General features: G+C 43.7%; 1 protein-coding gene across 6 annotated transcripts in view; it reads right to left on the reverse strand.

Annotated features, from left to right (window-relative positions):
- Window positions 1-13,997, reverse strand: part of gbf1 (golgi brefeldin A resistant guanine nucleotide exchange factor 1) — a 95,923-nt gene that overhangs the window by 6,960 nt on the left and 74,966 nt on the right. For 5 of the 6 annotated variants that reach the window (XM_076077341.1, XM_076077343.1, XM_076077342.1 and 2 more), the window contains 13 exons: window positions 12,757-12,839; window positions 12,066-12,302; window positions 11,408-11,501; window positions 10,436-10,612; window positions 10,238-10,302; window positions 9,828-9,951; window positions 8,481-8,552; window positions 8,232-8,326; window positions 7,949-8,102; window positions 3,617-3,842; window positions 2,526-2,683; window positions 2,069-2,318; window positions 42-262 (listed from right to left, as the gene is read on the reverse strand). In XM_076077341.1, the coding sequence (XP_075933456.1) occupies window positions 42-262; window positions 2,069-2,318; window positions 2,526-2,683; window positions 3,617-3,842; window positions 7,949-8,102; window positions 8,232-8,326; window positions 8,481-8,552; window positions 9,828-9,951; window positions 10,238-10,302; window positions 10,436-10,612; window positions 11,408-11,501; window positions 12,066-12,302; window positions 12,757-12,839 (1,956 nt within the window). The remainder of the gene's footprint in view (window positions 1-41; window positions 263-2,068; window positions 2,319-2,525; window positions 2,684-3,616; window positions 3,843-7,948; window positions 8,103-8,231; window positions 8,327-8,480; window positions 8,553-9,827; window positions 9,952-10,237; window positions 10,303-10,435; window positions 10,613-11,407; window positions 11,502-12,065; window positions 12,303-12,756; window positions 12,840-13,997) is intronic. The other variant, XM_076077344.1, reaches the window with a different exon arrangement.

Consider the following 13,997-nt stretch of genomic DNA (forward strand, 5'->3'; position numbering starts at 1 on the left):
TCAGAATAAGGTGGAAGTGTAAAGAATGCCGTTGTACTTACATCCTGACTAACCTGTAATGACACCGTGTGGTAGCTGGCCGGGACACCCTCGTCCTCCTCCTCGTCGCTGTGGGAACGTGATGGACGCTGATTGGATGCCCGGTTGCCACCTCGCCTCGTTCCACCTCCGCCCTCCTTATCCCTTCCCCCTGCCTTCTTTCTCATCCGGGACTTGGAGGAGTCGTACTTGTGGCTCTTCTTCTTGTCATGGTTGCGGTAACCTGAGGAAGCAAATTATTCAAACAGAAAACTAGAATCACAGCTTTGCGGTTGTATGTCTCCCTCCGCTAACCAGTGAAGTTACAGCTTACATTGTGTCTGTGCAAAATGTCATCACTTCATCATTTTATGCTATTAGACGTTTGTGTGAAATCGTCATAATAGGCATTTGAATTTGTGAATTATGGCCAAAATCATGTTTTGTGGGGTCACAGTGACCTTTGACAACCAAAATCGCATCAATTCATGTAGACCAGGGGGAGGTCTGTGCCAAATGTGAAGAAATACCCTCCAGGTGTTCCTGATGTACCATGTTCATGAGCCACGTCTGTCCCCGGAGCGGAGGAATAAACTCAGTTCAAGTAAAGAGAGGGAGACCCACCTCCCCAGATGAAAACCTCCAGTAACAGAGTGAATTATGACAGCTCTCTCTGAGGAAAAGGTGGAAGTAGTGGGAGTTCACTACACCCAGTTTTTACTGGCATCGGGTGGCCACGCCCCTCTGTTATGTGGTACGGCCATTATGAAGCCTAAAGAGCTCGTCATGAACTAATCACATCCATGATGGCCCGATCCTCAAAACAACCACACCATTTCAACTAGGCCATTTCAAAAACTTCCCATTTATCTTGAAACTACCTTCAACAAAACAATATGAAGTCAGACCACGAACGCTCAATCGAGTAATGGCAGGTTCTGCACTTTCTATCAGTATCTCAAAGAGATTAGCGCCGTGCCTCAGCCCAGTGCTTTGATCGACCCATCGCTTTTGTTCGTCTGTGTAAAGCTCTGTTGACGGCATGTTTCCAATGGCCTGAAGCACTGCTGTAGCAGGAAATGAATAGGTGCACCACTGCCATATCTCCAGCTTAACCCCTGTCATTGTGTAGATCACACACAGCAGGAGGGATGAATGGAAAAATAGGAGGAAGAGGTTTTGGGGGCAGATGAGAAGGAGGTTAAAGCACAGAGAGAGGAAAAGAATGTCGGGCAGACTAAAGGCACAGGGTTGCTGCTGTAGTTTGAATCAAAAGTTTCTACACGCTGCTAGAACATTTGATTCATAAAACAGTCTTTTCTCAAATAGTCGTCCGTCCTGGAGTAACTCGGGCAAACCATGGCAAATATAGAAAATAGTAGATTTTTAGGAATTGGAGGGAGATTGACGGATTTGTGTAATATTTGCTTGGCATACTCCTTTATTACTTGATTTCTACTTCATCAAACGTGTATGCACAGAGATGGAAAATAACTTGAAAGGTAAAGGGATGCTTTGGGTCGCAGCTAAGCTTGAATAGCACATGTGACCAGTGAGCCATTACTCCTGTGTAGAAAGTTCCTTCAGAAGTGACATCGTCAGTGTACATCGTTATGGATGACTTCCTGAGCAGAGAATGAAGTCTGTTAGTGCTGCTCTGCTGTTATCAGAGCTTCTCTTTCTTTGCTGACATAGCCGTCCGGCCTCGAGCCTCTTAGTGCATGTTAGTGCATGTGAGCGTGCCCCACTGGTTAGCTCAAAGCCGCCGCTCTGCACTGCTCTCACACGGCGGTTACAGCTGATAACACCGTACCGACAGCGGCAGAAGAGTAGAACCCACCCTCTGGTTCCCCCTCAGGTAAACACTGTAAGCTCTGATAGCACTTCTGCCGTACTCTGCACTGTCAGCACTGTTAGCTGTTTGCCTTCAGCTCGCCGTCGACATGTTGAGAAGCATTGGGAATTACCCCCAATTTGGATCTTGCACCTTGAAGTTCCTAGTATATCTAGATTTCTTAAAATAGCTCCTATGGAATTGTAAATGTCTCACCTCCATTGAGGCTGGCCTCCACAAACACTCGTATGGCTCTGACACACAGCTCAAAGTTGTCAGGGGTGACGTGGGCGGCATCACGGACGATGAACGAGAGCGTCTCTACACACTTGATGAGAGACTTGGTGTCGTGCTGGCCCAGGTCCTGACCCAGCGTCAGACTGTACTGGTTCACAAGGGGATGATTCAGCTGAGCTTTGGAGTTGACTTGAGGGCTCTTACTCATCTCCAGGTCATCTCTCCCAACCTGGACAAAAGTACAAAACACAGACACACAAATATGCATCAGAGTTTGATCAAACAAATATACAAATATCATTTATTTTGAAGGTTAGAAAATGTGATCCTAAACACGTGACTGAGGATGTTTCAGTGACTGTGCATGTACAATATACAGCCTGGCTCGCTGCTCATCATTCAGGTATTTTGTAAGTGTGTGTGTGTGCGCGCTGACCACGAGCCATCCACTGCTTGCTACATCCACATCTGTTGTGGAGCGAGGGATCCTGGTCTTGCTGTGCTCCGTGTAGATCTCTGAGTCAGACGTGTAGCCCCGGTCTAAACTCACTTCACTAACATGATGAGAGGGCAGCTCGCTATCTGACTGGGCTCCTGGAGACACAAAGTACACAATTATACTTTCATTTTCTTGACTGCATGACACAAGACAAAAATGTGGGTCAAAATCTGTTCTTGAAAGATGCCACTACTTTGTGTTTGGTGAATATTCAACTTTTATGAGTTCAAAAATAACTTTTGGGACAATCACTGAACAGTTTCGAGGGATAACAAGCAACTAATTGTATTTATGTATTGTATTGTAAATATGTGAATGCAAAAAAAGACATTCCTTGTAAAATATGAACAGCATTGCATTAACAAACAAGAGGAGCGTTAGGGAGCACACACTAGAAAGATTGAATGTCCACATTTCAATATCAAAAACAATTTACCAGCATTACAGTGATTGAACTGCAGTTTGTATTTAGATATTAACACCAACCTGTTCTCCTCAGTATCACCAGACACAAGAAGGAGAGTCTCTGGGAAACATATGGATTTTCATACATTATTCTAACTGTAATAGTAATTTTTGGGGACTTTGTTATCTTTCCTACAGTGCTAGGAATACAGTGCTGGTGGGAGATAGAGAATTCCTCATTTGGCTTGAAAGTAGTCAAATATAAACGGTACAAAGTAAACTTTCTACAAGAAGATTTGAAGAAAGTCTTGAGATATCGCGTTCACAAGAACGGGACGGACGTAAATGGACTGCACTTGTATAGCGCTATTCTAGTCTTCTGACCACTCAAAGGGCTTTAACACTACATGTCATTCACCCATTTACACACTGAAAACAGGGGCTACCATGCAAGGTGCCACCTGCCCATCAGGACTAAGTAACTCATTCACACACCGCAGGCTCAGCCTACGGGTTAAGAGTCTCGCCCAAGGACTCATCGACATGGACAAGGACGACAGTCTTCAGTGGTCAACAAAAACTCAAATGAGGTCAACCTGATGATGTGGAGAGAAATATTGCACCTGTGTCGTTGTCAGTAGGGGTGGAAGCGAGCTGGAAGGAGGCGGGCGGTTTCACTCCGGCTCCGATGCACTCCAGCAAGGAGAAAAGCGTGAACCAGTCGTTTGTGCTGTGGATGTTGGCTGCATTAGTCTTCAGCAGCTCATGGAGGCCAAAGGCCACCTGCCTACTGACCCGGGACAACACGGGAGGTTTCATCATCAGCAGGAGACGCAGGGAAAGGAGAACCTGTGGGTGTGAACATGAAGAGAGAAGATCAGGGCTGGAAGAGAATCTGGTCAAATATCAAATTCAAACATTTTCATTCTTTCTACTTCTTTCTTGTTTTTCCTTTATTACAAACACTCTCCTAAGTGAAAATGTAAATGAAATACCATGTGACTAAATGGAAACTTTTATATAGGAATAAGATTTCAAACACAACAAAACACAAACACAGTGTTGAGATGCAAAGCTGATTTCCGAGTATTAGATGATGGGTTTAAATGTAGGTCACCCTCCTAATACGAGGTCAGGTCAGCTCTAGATTACCTACTTATCAGCACACATCTCTCAGTCTTTGTTTGGACCCAATGGAAGAGTTTCCATGATATCGGTGCTCAGACAGCGTTCTATTTGGAACACTAAGGTGGATACTAAACATCAACACCTGGATTATCTGGTGCAGTCCAGTAAAATGAGTATGAAAGGCTCACTATATCATACTGTAGGTCATCAATGTGATCATGGCAACATGACTGACCCGTATTGTCAGTAACCCCCTGACTTAATGACTGAATGCAACATTAGCTTAATGACCCTGGTGACAACCCCGCCTGAAAAGTCTGACTGTGTCTCTTTTACGGTTGTTGTGTCATTGATGTAATCCTGTTAGAAGAAAAGGCTTGCTGCTGCTGTATTGCATATTTGACTTACTGTCAACAAATCCCATCAACAGACTAACACCAGCAGTGTCTCAGTCCTTCTCCCCGTGGTGCTCCAGTGAGTATTTGTGGGAGCAGGACGATGTGTGGGATTGACTTTAATAAACTACAGAGTGTGTGTGTGTGTGTGTGTTGAAATTTATCATATCATTCTTTTAGTTATAACTAGTATCGCTTAAACCTGCATATACAGTTGTGTGAAAAAGTGTTTGCCCCCTTCCTGATTTCTTTGCATGTTTGTCACACTTAAATGTTTCAGATCATCAAACAAATTTAAATATTAGACAAAGATAACACAAGTAAACACAAAATGCAGTTTTTAAAAAAAATAAATCCAAACCTACATGGCCCTGTGTGAAAAAGTGATTGCCCCCCCCTGTTAAAACATAAATTAACTGTGGTTTATCACATCTTTCGAAAGCTGAGTTCAATTTCTCTAGCCACACCCAGGCCTGATTACTGCCACACCTGTTCTCAATCAAGAAATCACTTAAATAGGACCTGCCTGACAAAGTGAGGTAGACCAAAAGATCCTCAAAAGCTAGACATCATGCCAAAGAAATTCAGGAACAAATGAGAAACAAAGTAATTGAGATCTATCAGTCTGGAAAAGGTTACAAAGCCATTTCTAAAGCTTTGGGACTCCAGCGAACCACAGTGAGAGCCATTATCCACAAATGGCGAAAACATGGACCAGTGGTGAACCTTCCCAGGAGTGGCCGGCCGACCAAAATTACCCCAAGAGCACAGCGACGACTCATCCAAGAGGTCACAAAAGACCCCAGAACAACATCCAAAGAACTGCAGGCCTCACTTGCCTCACTTAAGGTCAGTGTTCATGACTCCACCATAAGAAAGAGACTGGGCAAAAATGGCCTGCATGGAGAGTTCCAAGATGAAAACCACTGCTGAGCAAAAAGAACATAAAGGCTCGTCTCAGTTTTGCCAGAAAACATCTTGATGATCCCCAAGACTTTTGGGAAAATACTCTGTGGACTGACGAGACAAAAGTTGAACTTTTTGGAAGGTGTATGTCCCATTACATCTGGCGTAAAAGTAACACGGCATTTCAGAACAGGAACATCATACCAACAGTAAAATATGGTGGTGGTAGTGTGATGGTCTGGGGCTGTTTTGCTGCTTCAGGACCTGGAAGACTTGCTGTGGTAAATGGAACCATGAATTCTGCTGTCTACCAAAAAATCCTGAAGGAGAATGTCCGGCCATCTGTTCGTGACCTCAAGCTGAAGCGCACTTGGGTTCTGCAGCAAGACAATGATCCAAAACACACCAGCAAGTCCACCTCTGAATGGCTTAAGAAAAACAAAATGAAGACTTTGGAGTGGCCTGAAAGTCCCGACCTGAATCCGATTGAGATGCTGTGGCATGACCTTAAAAAGGCGGTTCATGCTCGAAAACCCTCCAATGTGGCTGAATTACAACACTTCTGCAAAGATGAGTGGGCCAAAATTCCTCTACAGCGCTGTAAAAGACTCATTGCCAGTTATCGCAAACGCTTGATTGCAGTTGTTGCTGCTAAGGGTGGCCCAACCAGTTATTAGGTTTAGGGGGCAATCACTTTTTCACACAGGGCCATGTAGGTTTGGATTTTGTGCATTTTGTGTTTACTTGTGTTATCTTTGTCTAATATTTAAATTTGTTTGATGATCTGAAACATTTAAGTGTGACAAACATGCAAAAAAATAAGAAATCAGGAAGGGGGCAAACACTTTTTGACACAACTGTATGCAGACGACGGCAACTAGACTAATTTCAACCCAAATAATGAATGTTATCATATCTAAGGCATATCATGTATGGCTTGCTATGACGTCATCCTGATCTCACCACTTAACCCTCTTCCCACGAAAATACAATACCAAGGCTGGGAACCTGGCAGACAGAGAAGGAGGACATCTGCGAGGGGGGGGGATAATGTGCATATATACTCCGTTTCAACGATTCATTGTTGTCAGACCTCCGAACCGTCTGTGGGGAAAGAGCTCTATCCATTCAGCTGAATTATTATTAGTGTCTGTTCAGTAAATATGTTTTTATATTTAAGAGTTTTCTCATCTCGGTTATTTCTCAGCGGAAGGTTTAACAGATTATTTTCCACCACATGTGTGTGTATTTGGGGTAGGGAAGGAACATGTGCAACAGTGTGTCTGATTGATCAAACAACCATGTAGACCTGAACAATGGCTTTATCAAGGTTGTACTGTTGCTTGTACTTCACAGAGGGCAGCAGCATGACTAACTCCTCTACTGTCCATGTGAATGCTGAGAACATCCTTCAAAAATATTTTCCAGCTCAGGTGATGCACGCTTGGTTTAGTTTGTGCACATTGGGCTGCACAGTCCCAGTCTTCCATTATGCCTAGTTCACACTACACGACTGTAGCCTTGATTTCCCGCTCGCCAATCAGAGAATCTGTGGTCGCACATCGTGCTCGAGCGCTACGTGGCAACTGTTCACAGACGTGAGCCTCGTCGATGCATCGATGGCACATTCTAGATATGTAGCAGACTCAGTATCTGGACCTGTTGGGGAGTCTGTCAGCTACAGCTAATGAGAGCGTGAGACACGGATGGAGGGGAGTCCTGGAGGAAGGGTCACCTGTACCCCGTTGTGCTATGTGTTGCATTTGCAACAAAGACCAAAGTTACTGTTGCACCTAGTGCTGGATGTTTGCATGAATAAACATAACATGAGTCATTACTTATCTACATAGGGAAAATAGTAAAGACCTGTGGAAACAGGCTACTTTGTGAACATGTGCGCACCAACCACGACATCAACAAACCCAACTACGCTATAGCCTAATACCACAAATGTGTGATGTTGGGCTGTATAAATCAAATTGAATTGAATAGTGTGAAAACCACAATGACTTATGACTAGCTTATTGAACATCATGCTCCACTTTGTTGACAGAAGGTCATTGTCAGAGCAGTTCTCCTGACCAATAGCAGAGCAGGAGGTGGGCAGCAATCAACGTACATGCTTACTCAAGATGTCTGAGCATTGAAATGGAAGCAGTGTATTCAGCAGCATTTTAACACGAGTGTGTTTGGGAAATAATAAGAAAAGAGATAAAAACCCACTGAATCAGCTGTGAATCAAAGCCAGACCAGAGTTGGTGTCCTCAGGCTGCAGAGACTGCCTGATTTAGACTTAAAAGATAGGCTTGAAGCAGACAATCAATCACAAAGTCAGAGTGTTGGTAAAGGAGATCAACAAGACCCGTCTGCGGAAAAACACAACCTGCTGTTCGGATGTAAGCTGACCTTTCAGTCTGACCACTGTGACAGTCTGCTGACCTGAGATGATTATCTCATCCAGTAACATCACACCAACTCTGCTGCAGTGTTTGAGTCCAGGTGTGTGTGTGTGTGTGTTTGGTGTACCTGAGAGCTGATATCTTCTCGTCGTAGCAGGCGGATTGCGAGCCGAAGGAGTCCCACCACAGCCCTCTCCACCAGGAAGCAGCTCTCGTTGGGGTGGACACAAAGATGGCAGAGATGGTCTCGTACCGTCTGCCACACACACGACACACGGTCTCTACACACACACACACACACACACACACACACACACACACACACGGAGAGAGAGAGAGAGATGTTCAATGACTCAGACAACACCTGGGACTGTGCTGTGAATGGATTATTGACAGATTCCTTTTCCTACCGGTTCTCCAGAATGATACGCAGCAACATCTCCAAGCAGAAGGCAGCATCCTCTTCATCATAAGTCTCTTCATCTGGGGTGACTGATATCAGAGCCTGGATAGGAGAATCTGGTTTGCTTTTGTTGTCTTTATGACCCAACCATGATATAAATGCCATGTATCCATACTAGCCTGAACTAAAATCAAGACACAGCAAGACAAGAGCTACATACACGTTGAAAGAAATGTTGGTAAGAACTAATAAAAACCTTCATTAGCTCCTGTAGAGACTCCAGCTGGAGAAATTTACTCTCTGTGATCAGCTTCTCTGGGTCACATTGCTAGAAGGAGAGACAGAAATATCAGTGATGACACAATCTTATACAGTGAACTAACTATCGGAATGGGTGAAGTCATTGTACAAACAATGCAGTCATTTAACTAAACCACAAAATCGTTACAGTCGATGCGTTTATGTGCATGAAAGAAAAGTCATGTAGAAAAATATGAAACAATGACGTCTTAATTTAGGGTTCTGTGAATTTCCCTGGAAAGAAGAAACTTGTCCAGTTTCAGTCTTGTGGAGAAAGTCGTTCTGTCTCTCATGACACAAATGATGTCTTTCCAATCAGTGTACGGTATTTCTGGCTGAAGCCAGAAGCTTCAGAACTATTAATGAACAGCCTGAGACGAATACAGACCAAGACATTAACAGCCTTTACACACCAGGAGCAACGCAACTTCTTTTCAGAACGAGGTGGATTTTAACCACCAAAAATGAAGACTTCCACAAATCATGTTGTGTGGAATGGATATTTAAGACAACACAAAGGCTCCTTGGATAGAACCAAGACGGTAAACTTCAACCTTGACAAAGGCAGCGCAGACCGGATCCACTCCTTCCCTTCTTACTTTCACAATAAAAACACCAACAGTGTGTCACTATTTACCAGATGGAACTCACATTCAGCTTTGGCTAAAAGGAAACTCAATACAATAGTGAGCAGTAGCTCAGGTTATACATCCATTTAGCCAGACAGACTGCCAGAGGCTGCTCTGGGTCAGTAGGCTCCTCGTCGTTGGTCCTCTGCCTGCCTGGTGTGAATAGTTGTGATGCAAGATATAATCAGGCAAGGTTTTTGCATTTCCGTGTGGTTTATTTATCACACCCCCTGTGTGGGAAAGGTCTTAATAATCAAGAACAATATGTTTAGTTGTGTCTAGTGAAGCAGATATGCACCTGGCTGTACCTGACACACTATTCTGCATTAATACAAGTGATCATGCAGCAAGAAGGCTGCAGTATCACAGACAAAACATGAGACTTCTAATTACTATCTATGGCATTTAACTACTCTTTTCTTTTGAAATGCATTTCTCGGATTTAACACAAATGTTTTATTATACATCATTCCTCCTCCTCGACTTTTGAATTTTGCACCGTGGCCGTTTATGGGCACGACACATGTCCTAGTCTTTCTTTTTGATCATCTACATTAAGGGTCCAGCACTCAGTCTTCTATGTCTAATCAGGAGTTGTGCACGTTGTGTCTTCATTTTTCCTAAACATCATTAATCAGAACTTCAGATGGTGTCAAGTGTTTACTGAGTAGTACCTTTATGCAGAGGACAGCAGCCTGCTTGGCCTCCTGGTTTTCCGTGGACGGTCCTCTAAGTCCTGACTGCTCGGCTCCACTCAACGTCAACCAGTTAACAAAACTCAACACCGCCGACTCACCACTGACGTGCAACAAAGGAGACATTGAAGTTTTACTCTTGGCCCTTTCGGTCAGGATTGTTTTTTTTTTAAATACATTTTTCGTATTATAGAAAGCTGGTCTCTTCTTCTAGGAAAATCGAGGATTTTATGAAAAAACGAGAAAGGAACATGGCTGGAGGGATGACACAAACACGCAGCAGTGTAGCTATATCTGGATAAACATCTCACTGTGACACCTTGACAACATTTTCCCATTAGCTTCTAATGTAAACATATGAACAGATGGCAGATGAGAATTGCACATACCGATTAGAAGGCGTTTCCTCTCTTTGAAGAGAAATCTTCCCATTGGGCTCCACAAAATCCTCCACCTGAGGCAACAAGCATAGTGTTTGAATAGTGAGCAGTAGATGGCAGCAGAACATGTGGGATGCACTCTCTGTCTACAAGCCACAGTATCTGCAGTGTTATCACAAAGAGTGTTTTGAGTTTGGTAGTCCTGACCTCCACCATGGCTTTGGGCAGGAGCTCGGCTCTGAACAGCTGTAGCATTGAGTCCATGATGTTCTTCCAGCCCTCCCTCAGGATGTTGCCGTGCCGATGGGAGAGGTCAAACATCGTTTTGGCTGCTGTCTGTGCTTTATTATTGCTGCCAAAGACTGTAGGGAGGTTTTCCACAGACTGCACAGGGAGAGGACATACCAACACTCAGTCAACAGACATTCTGACACAGATACTGTCTTTATATATATATATTAACTAATAACGCTTTCGTTACAAGAGAGGATTTTGTTTGTCATTACATTCATTCATTTATGGGAGGTGTTAGATGAATAGCTCGTCTTTATTGTCCCAGGAGGAGCCGGCACATTATCACGCCTAGACATGAAGTCTTTATTGCCATTACCGAGCCACGTGTGTGTGTGTGTGTGTGTGTGTGTGTGTGTGTGTGTATGTGTCACTATAAACTAGCATTTCAAATGTAGCTCTTGCCTTCTGCAGCTGAAAGATGTTTGGTTGCGCGAGCATTTGACAAACTGATTCTTAATTACAAGCAACGTTTTATAAAATTTGATGAATTCATTCACATAAAATAAAAAATTACATTCTCTGTTGCACTACGTATTTGTATTTTACTATAACAAAACACACGCACGCACGCGCGCACGCACACACACACACACCTTACTTGTTCTGTCTTGTCTGTGTTTGTGAGCCACATTAAGTACAGCATTGATCGATAATATTAACCAAATTAAAGACAACATATCAGGAGGTCACGATACTTTATGATCAAATTATGAACAAAACAATTTATGATTGTTATCTCTGGAGCTCTTAAAAATAACATTTCACTGCACTATGTTCCCAAATGTCAGCTTTAACTGCAACTGGAAGATTGATGTCCACATGACATATTGGTGAAACAACCCTGACCACATTAGCACAACATGCTGTTGTGGACTTCTTTCTCACCTCGCTGCTCAGAGTGGTGAACTTGCAGAGGGAGATGATCAAATTGTCAAAAACATCACTGAAGCCATAGTGAGCTGCTATCATGGCGCACTTCCTGCAACGACAGAAAGACACAGAACACATAAAACACTGAATAACATTTTGCTTTATATTTCATTATTATGGATGTCAAATGATTCATGTTTTAACAACGACTAGATTTCTGTGGATACTTAAGTAAATATGAGACAATGCTTCCAGCAGAGACAAACGTCTCATCAGGCTCAGGAAGAGGTTGATTCTCATCACCTACTCAGTAAACACGGTGTGGTTGGTCAGACAATGTAGAAGATATGGAGGTTGTTTATATGGCTGTACATAAAGCAGTACACGGGGAATGCACTGCACTTATATGGCGCTTTCTACCTTAGAGGACAAAGCGCTTTATAATTTGCCTCTCATTTACCTATTTGCACACACTCACACACAGATGGTACAAGAGATGGTACAAGGCGCTGGCCTGTATCTTGCAACTTGAGGTTCAGCGCATCGCCCAAGCCAGGGAGCCAGGGATCAAATCGCTCTACATGACCCTCAGCGGCCCCAGACTCTGAAGTCCTTATTCAAACTATCTCCCTGCTCCGCCACTTCAGCATCTGACTATTTTCAACTTGTATACCTGAAGCCAGTGATGGCCTTCTGGATGATGTTGTCGTCCAGGCTCTTGTCAAAGACGTAGGAGAGGGCAGCGATGGTGGGACCCCAGGTCATGGTGAACAAGTCATGGTCGTAGCTGCCGGGTGGCAGGTGGAGGAAAAGACCTTCGGGTGTGGCACCGCGGTGGAGCAGCACACTCCATACATAGTTGTCCTTCACTAACCCGGACTGCTCATCTGGCATCACGATCTCCTCATTCCTGCAGAGGACAAACATCTCGGCTCATGAATTAAGGCTGGGAGAACCTTTGTCAAAGCATTTGCCTCACATTAATCAATATCAATATGTTTGTCAAACACAAGCAGTCGTAAAAGAACTTGCCTCAATCAAATGGTTTACAAATGGAAAAAGTTTAATGCGGGAACAATCTGATCAAAGAATAAATAAAAACCATTATGACCCTGACCAGACATCTAATACCAGCTTTTGGTTAGAGCTGAAAAAATGTGACAATTAACGGATTTGCACAAAGTGTATCTGCAAAATTGAGATAATCCATCAATTATTTGAGTCATATATTTAACAAAATTGACAAACATTCTCATTTCCAGATTCTCCAATAAGAAGATTATATGTGGTTATAGAATGACTATCTTTGGGTTTTAGAGCACGGCCGTACATTACATACATACAGTTGTGTGATGGCAGCTTACTTGACAGCATTGTAAAGATCCTCCAACATGTCCTGGTCAAAGTCTTTATTTCCATTCACTCCCTTCAGATTTTTCTTGAATTGCTGCATAAAAAAAAAAAAAAAAGTGCAGTTAGCTGTGGAACTAATCTGCTTTATTTCTCTGGCAGAAACTTAAATCAAACACCTCACATGATTCTAGGAGTCAAATGGTCATTTCTCCACCATCAACATGTCAGTCAATGCATCTCAACACGGGAGCTTAGCTCAGACACCCAAGCCTCTGGCATTCAGTGCTTCGTTAACTGAGCATCCAGCAACACACAATTAAAGGGCTTTGTGTGGAAACACACTCGCTGTGTGTCACTTAATACGCTTTAGCTGCAGGGTTAGGAAAACAGGGATTAGAGCCAAGAGCCTCCTGTAAATAAACAGAACCACCCTGTGATGACTGACGACCTCAAGGCTCGATCTTATGCCTTGACAAGTCCGGGTTTGTCCCACTGGCAGGTAAGAGGAGAGGAAACAGGAGTTTCTCTGCAGGGACGCAGAGAAATAAACACCGGCAGAGAGAGCCACAGACAGCAGGAGGCCTCCGAGGATCAGAGCTCTATTATCTATTTCTATCCGTCATGCTCATACAGTATCAGGGACTCACACTGTCTCACACTCAGAGCAGCTCTTGGAGCAGCTGCTGGTACAAACAGGCTCAAAAACCCAGCAGCGTGCTGTATTTTATGGACCAAACGAAGTTTAGAGACTGACCTTACCTGCACCTCACTGAACACATGCCATCTCATTGTCACATCCTCAGGAATAGGATCTGATTTACAGTGATGCTGGGCATAGTTTTCCCATTTCAAAAATAACCTCACTGCCGACACATGCTCTGGTGAATACTACGCATTGCAAGCTGCTAAGTAACTGCAGTGCTTGGCGCCACTTTTATTGGCCCTCACCAAACTATTGTGTGGAAGCCTCTGCCTGTTGTCTGAGCCTGGAGGTCAATGAGCCTTCTTCATCAAACCACAACTGACCTTTTAGGAATGTGTAGGGATCATTTAAACACCATACAACACCAGCTGCGTGATGAGGTATGACTCGACTCAAGACAGAGCATTTCTACAAAGTATGTGTCCTTAAAAGAGAGCGAGACGGAGAGCAAAGCAAGTGCTTGCTATTGTTGGTCAGTGAGAGTGGCCCACCCACAAACTGTTCACAGGCTGCCCAGAGGCTCTGTTTAGTCTTCAGCAGCTGTCAATC

This window comes from Anarhichas minor, unplaced genomic scaffold (genome assembly GCF_050575085.1).
Source record: "Anarhichas minor isolate MPS153535 unplaced genomic scaffold, ASM5057508v1 ptg000058l, whole genome shotgun sequence".
Taxonomy (NCBI): Eukaryota; Metazoa; Chordata; class Actinopteri; order Perciformes; family Anarhichadidae; genus Anarhichas; species Anarhichas minor.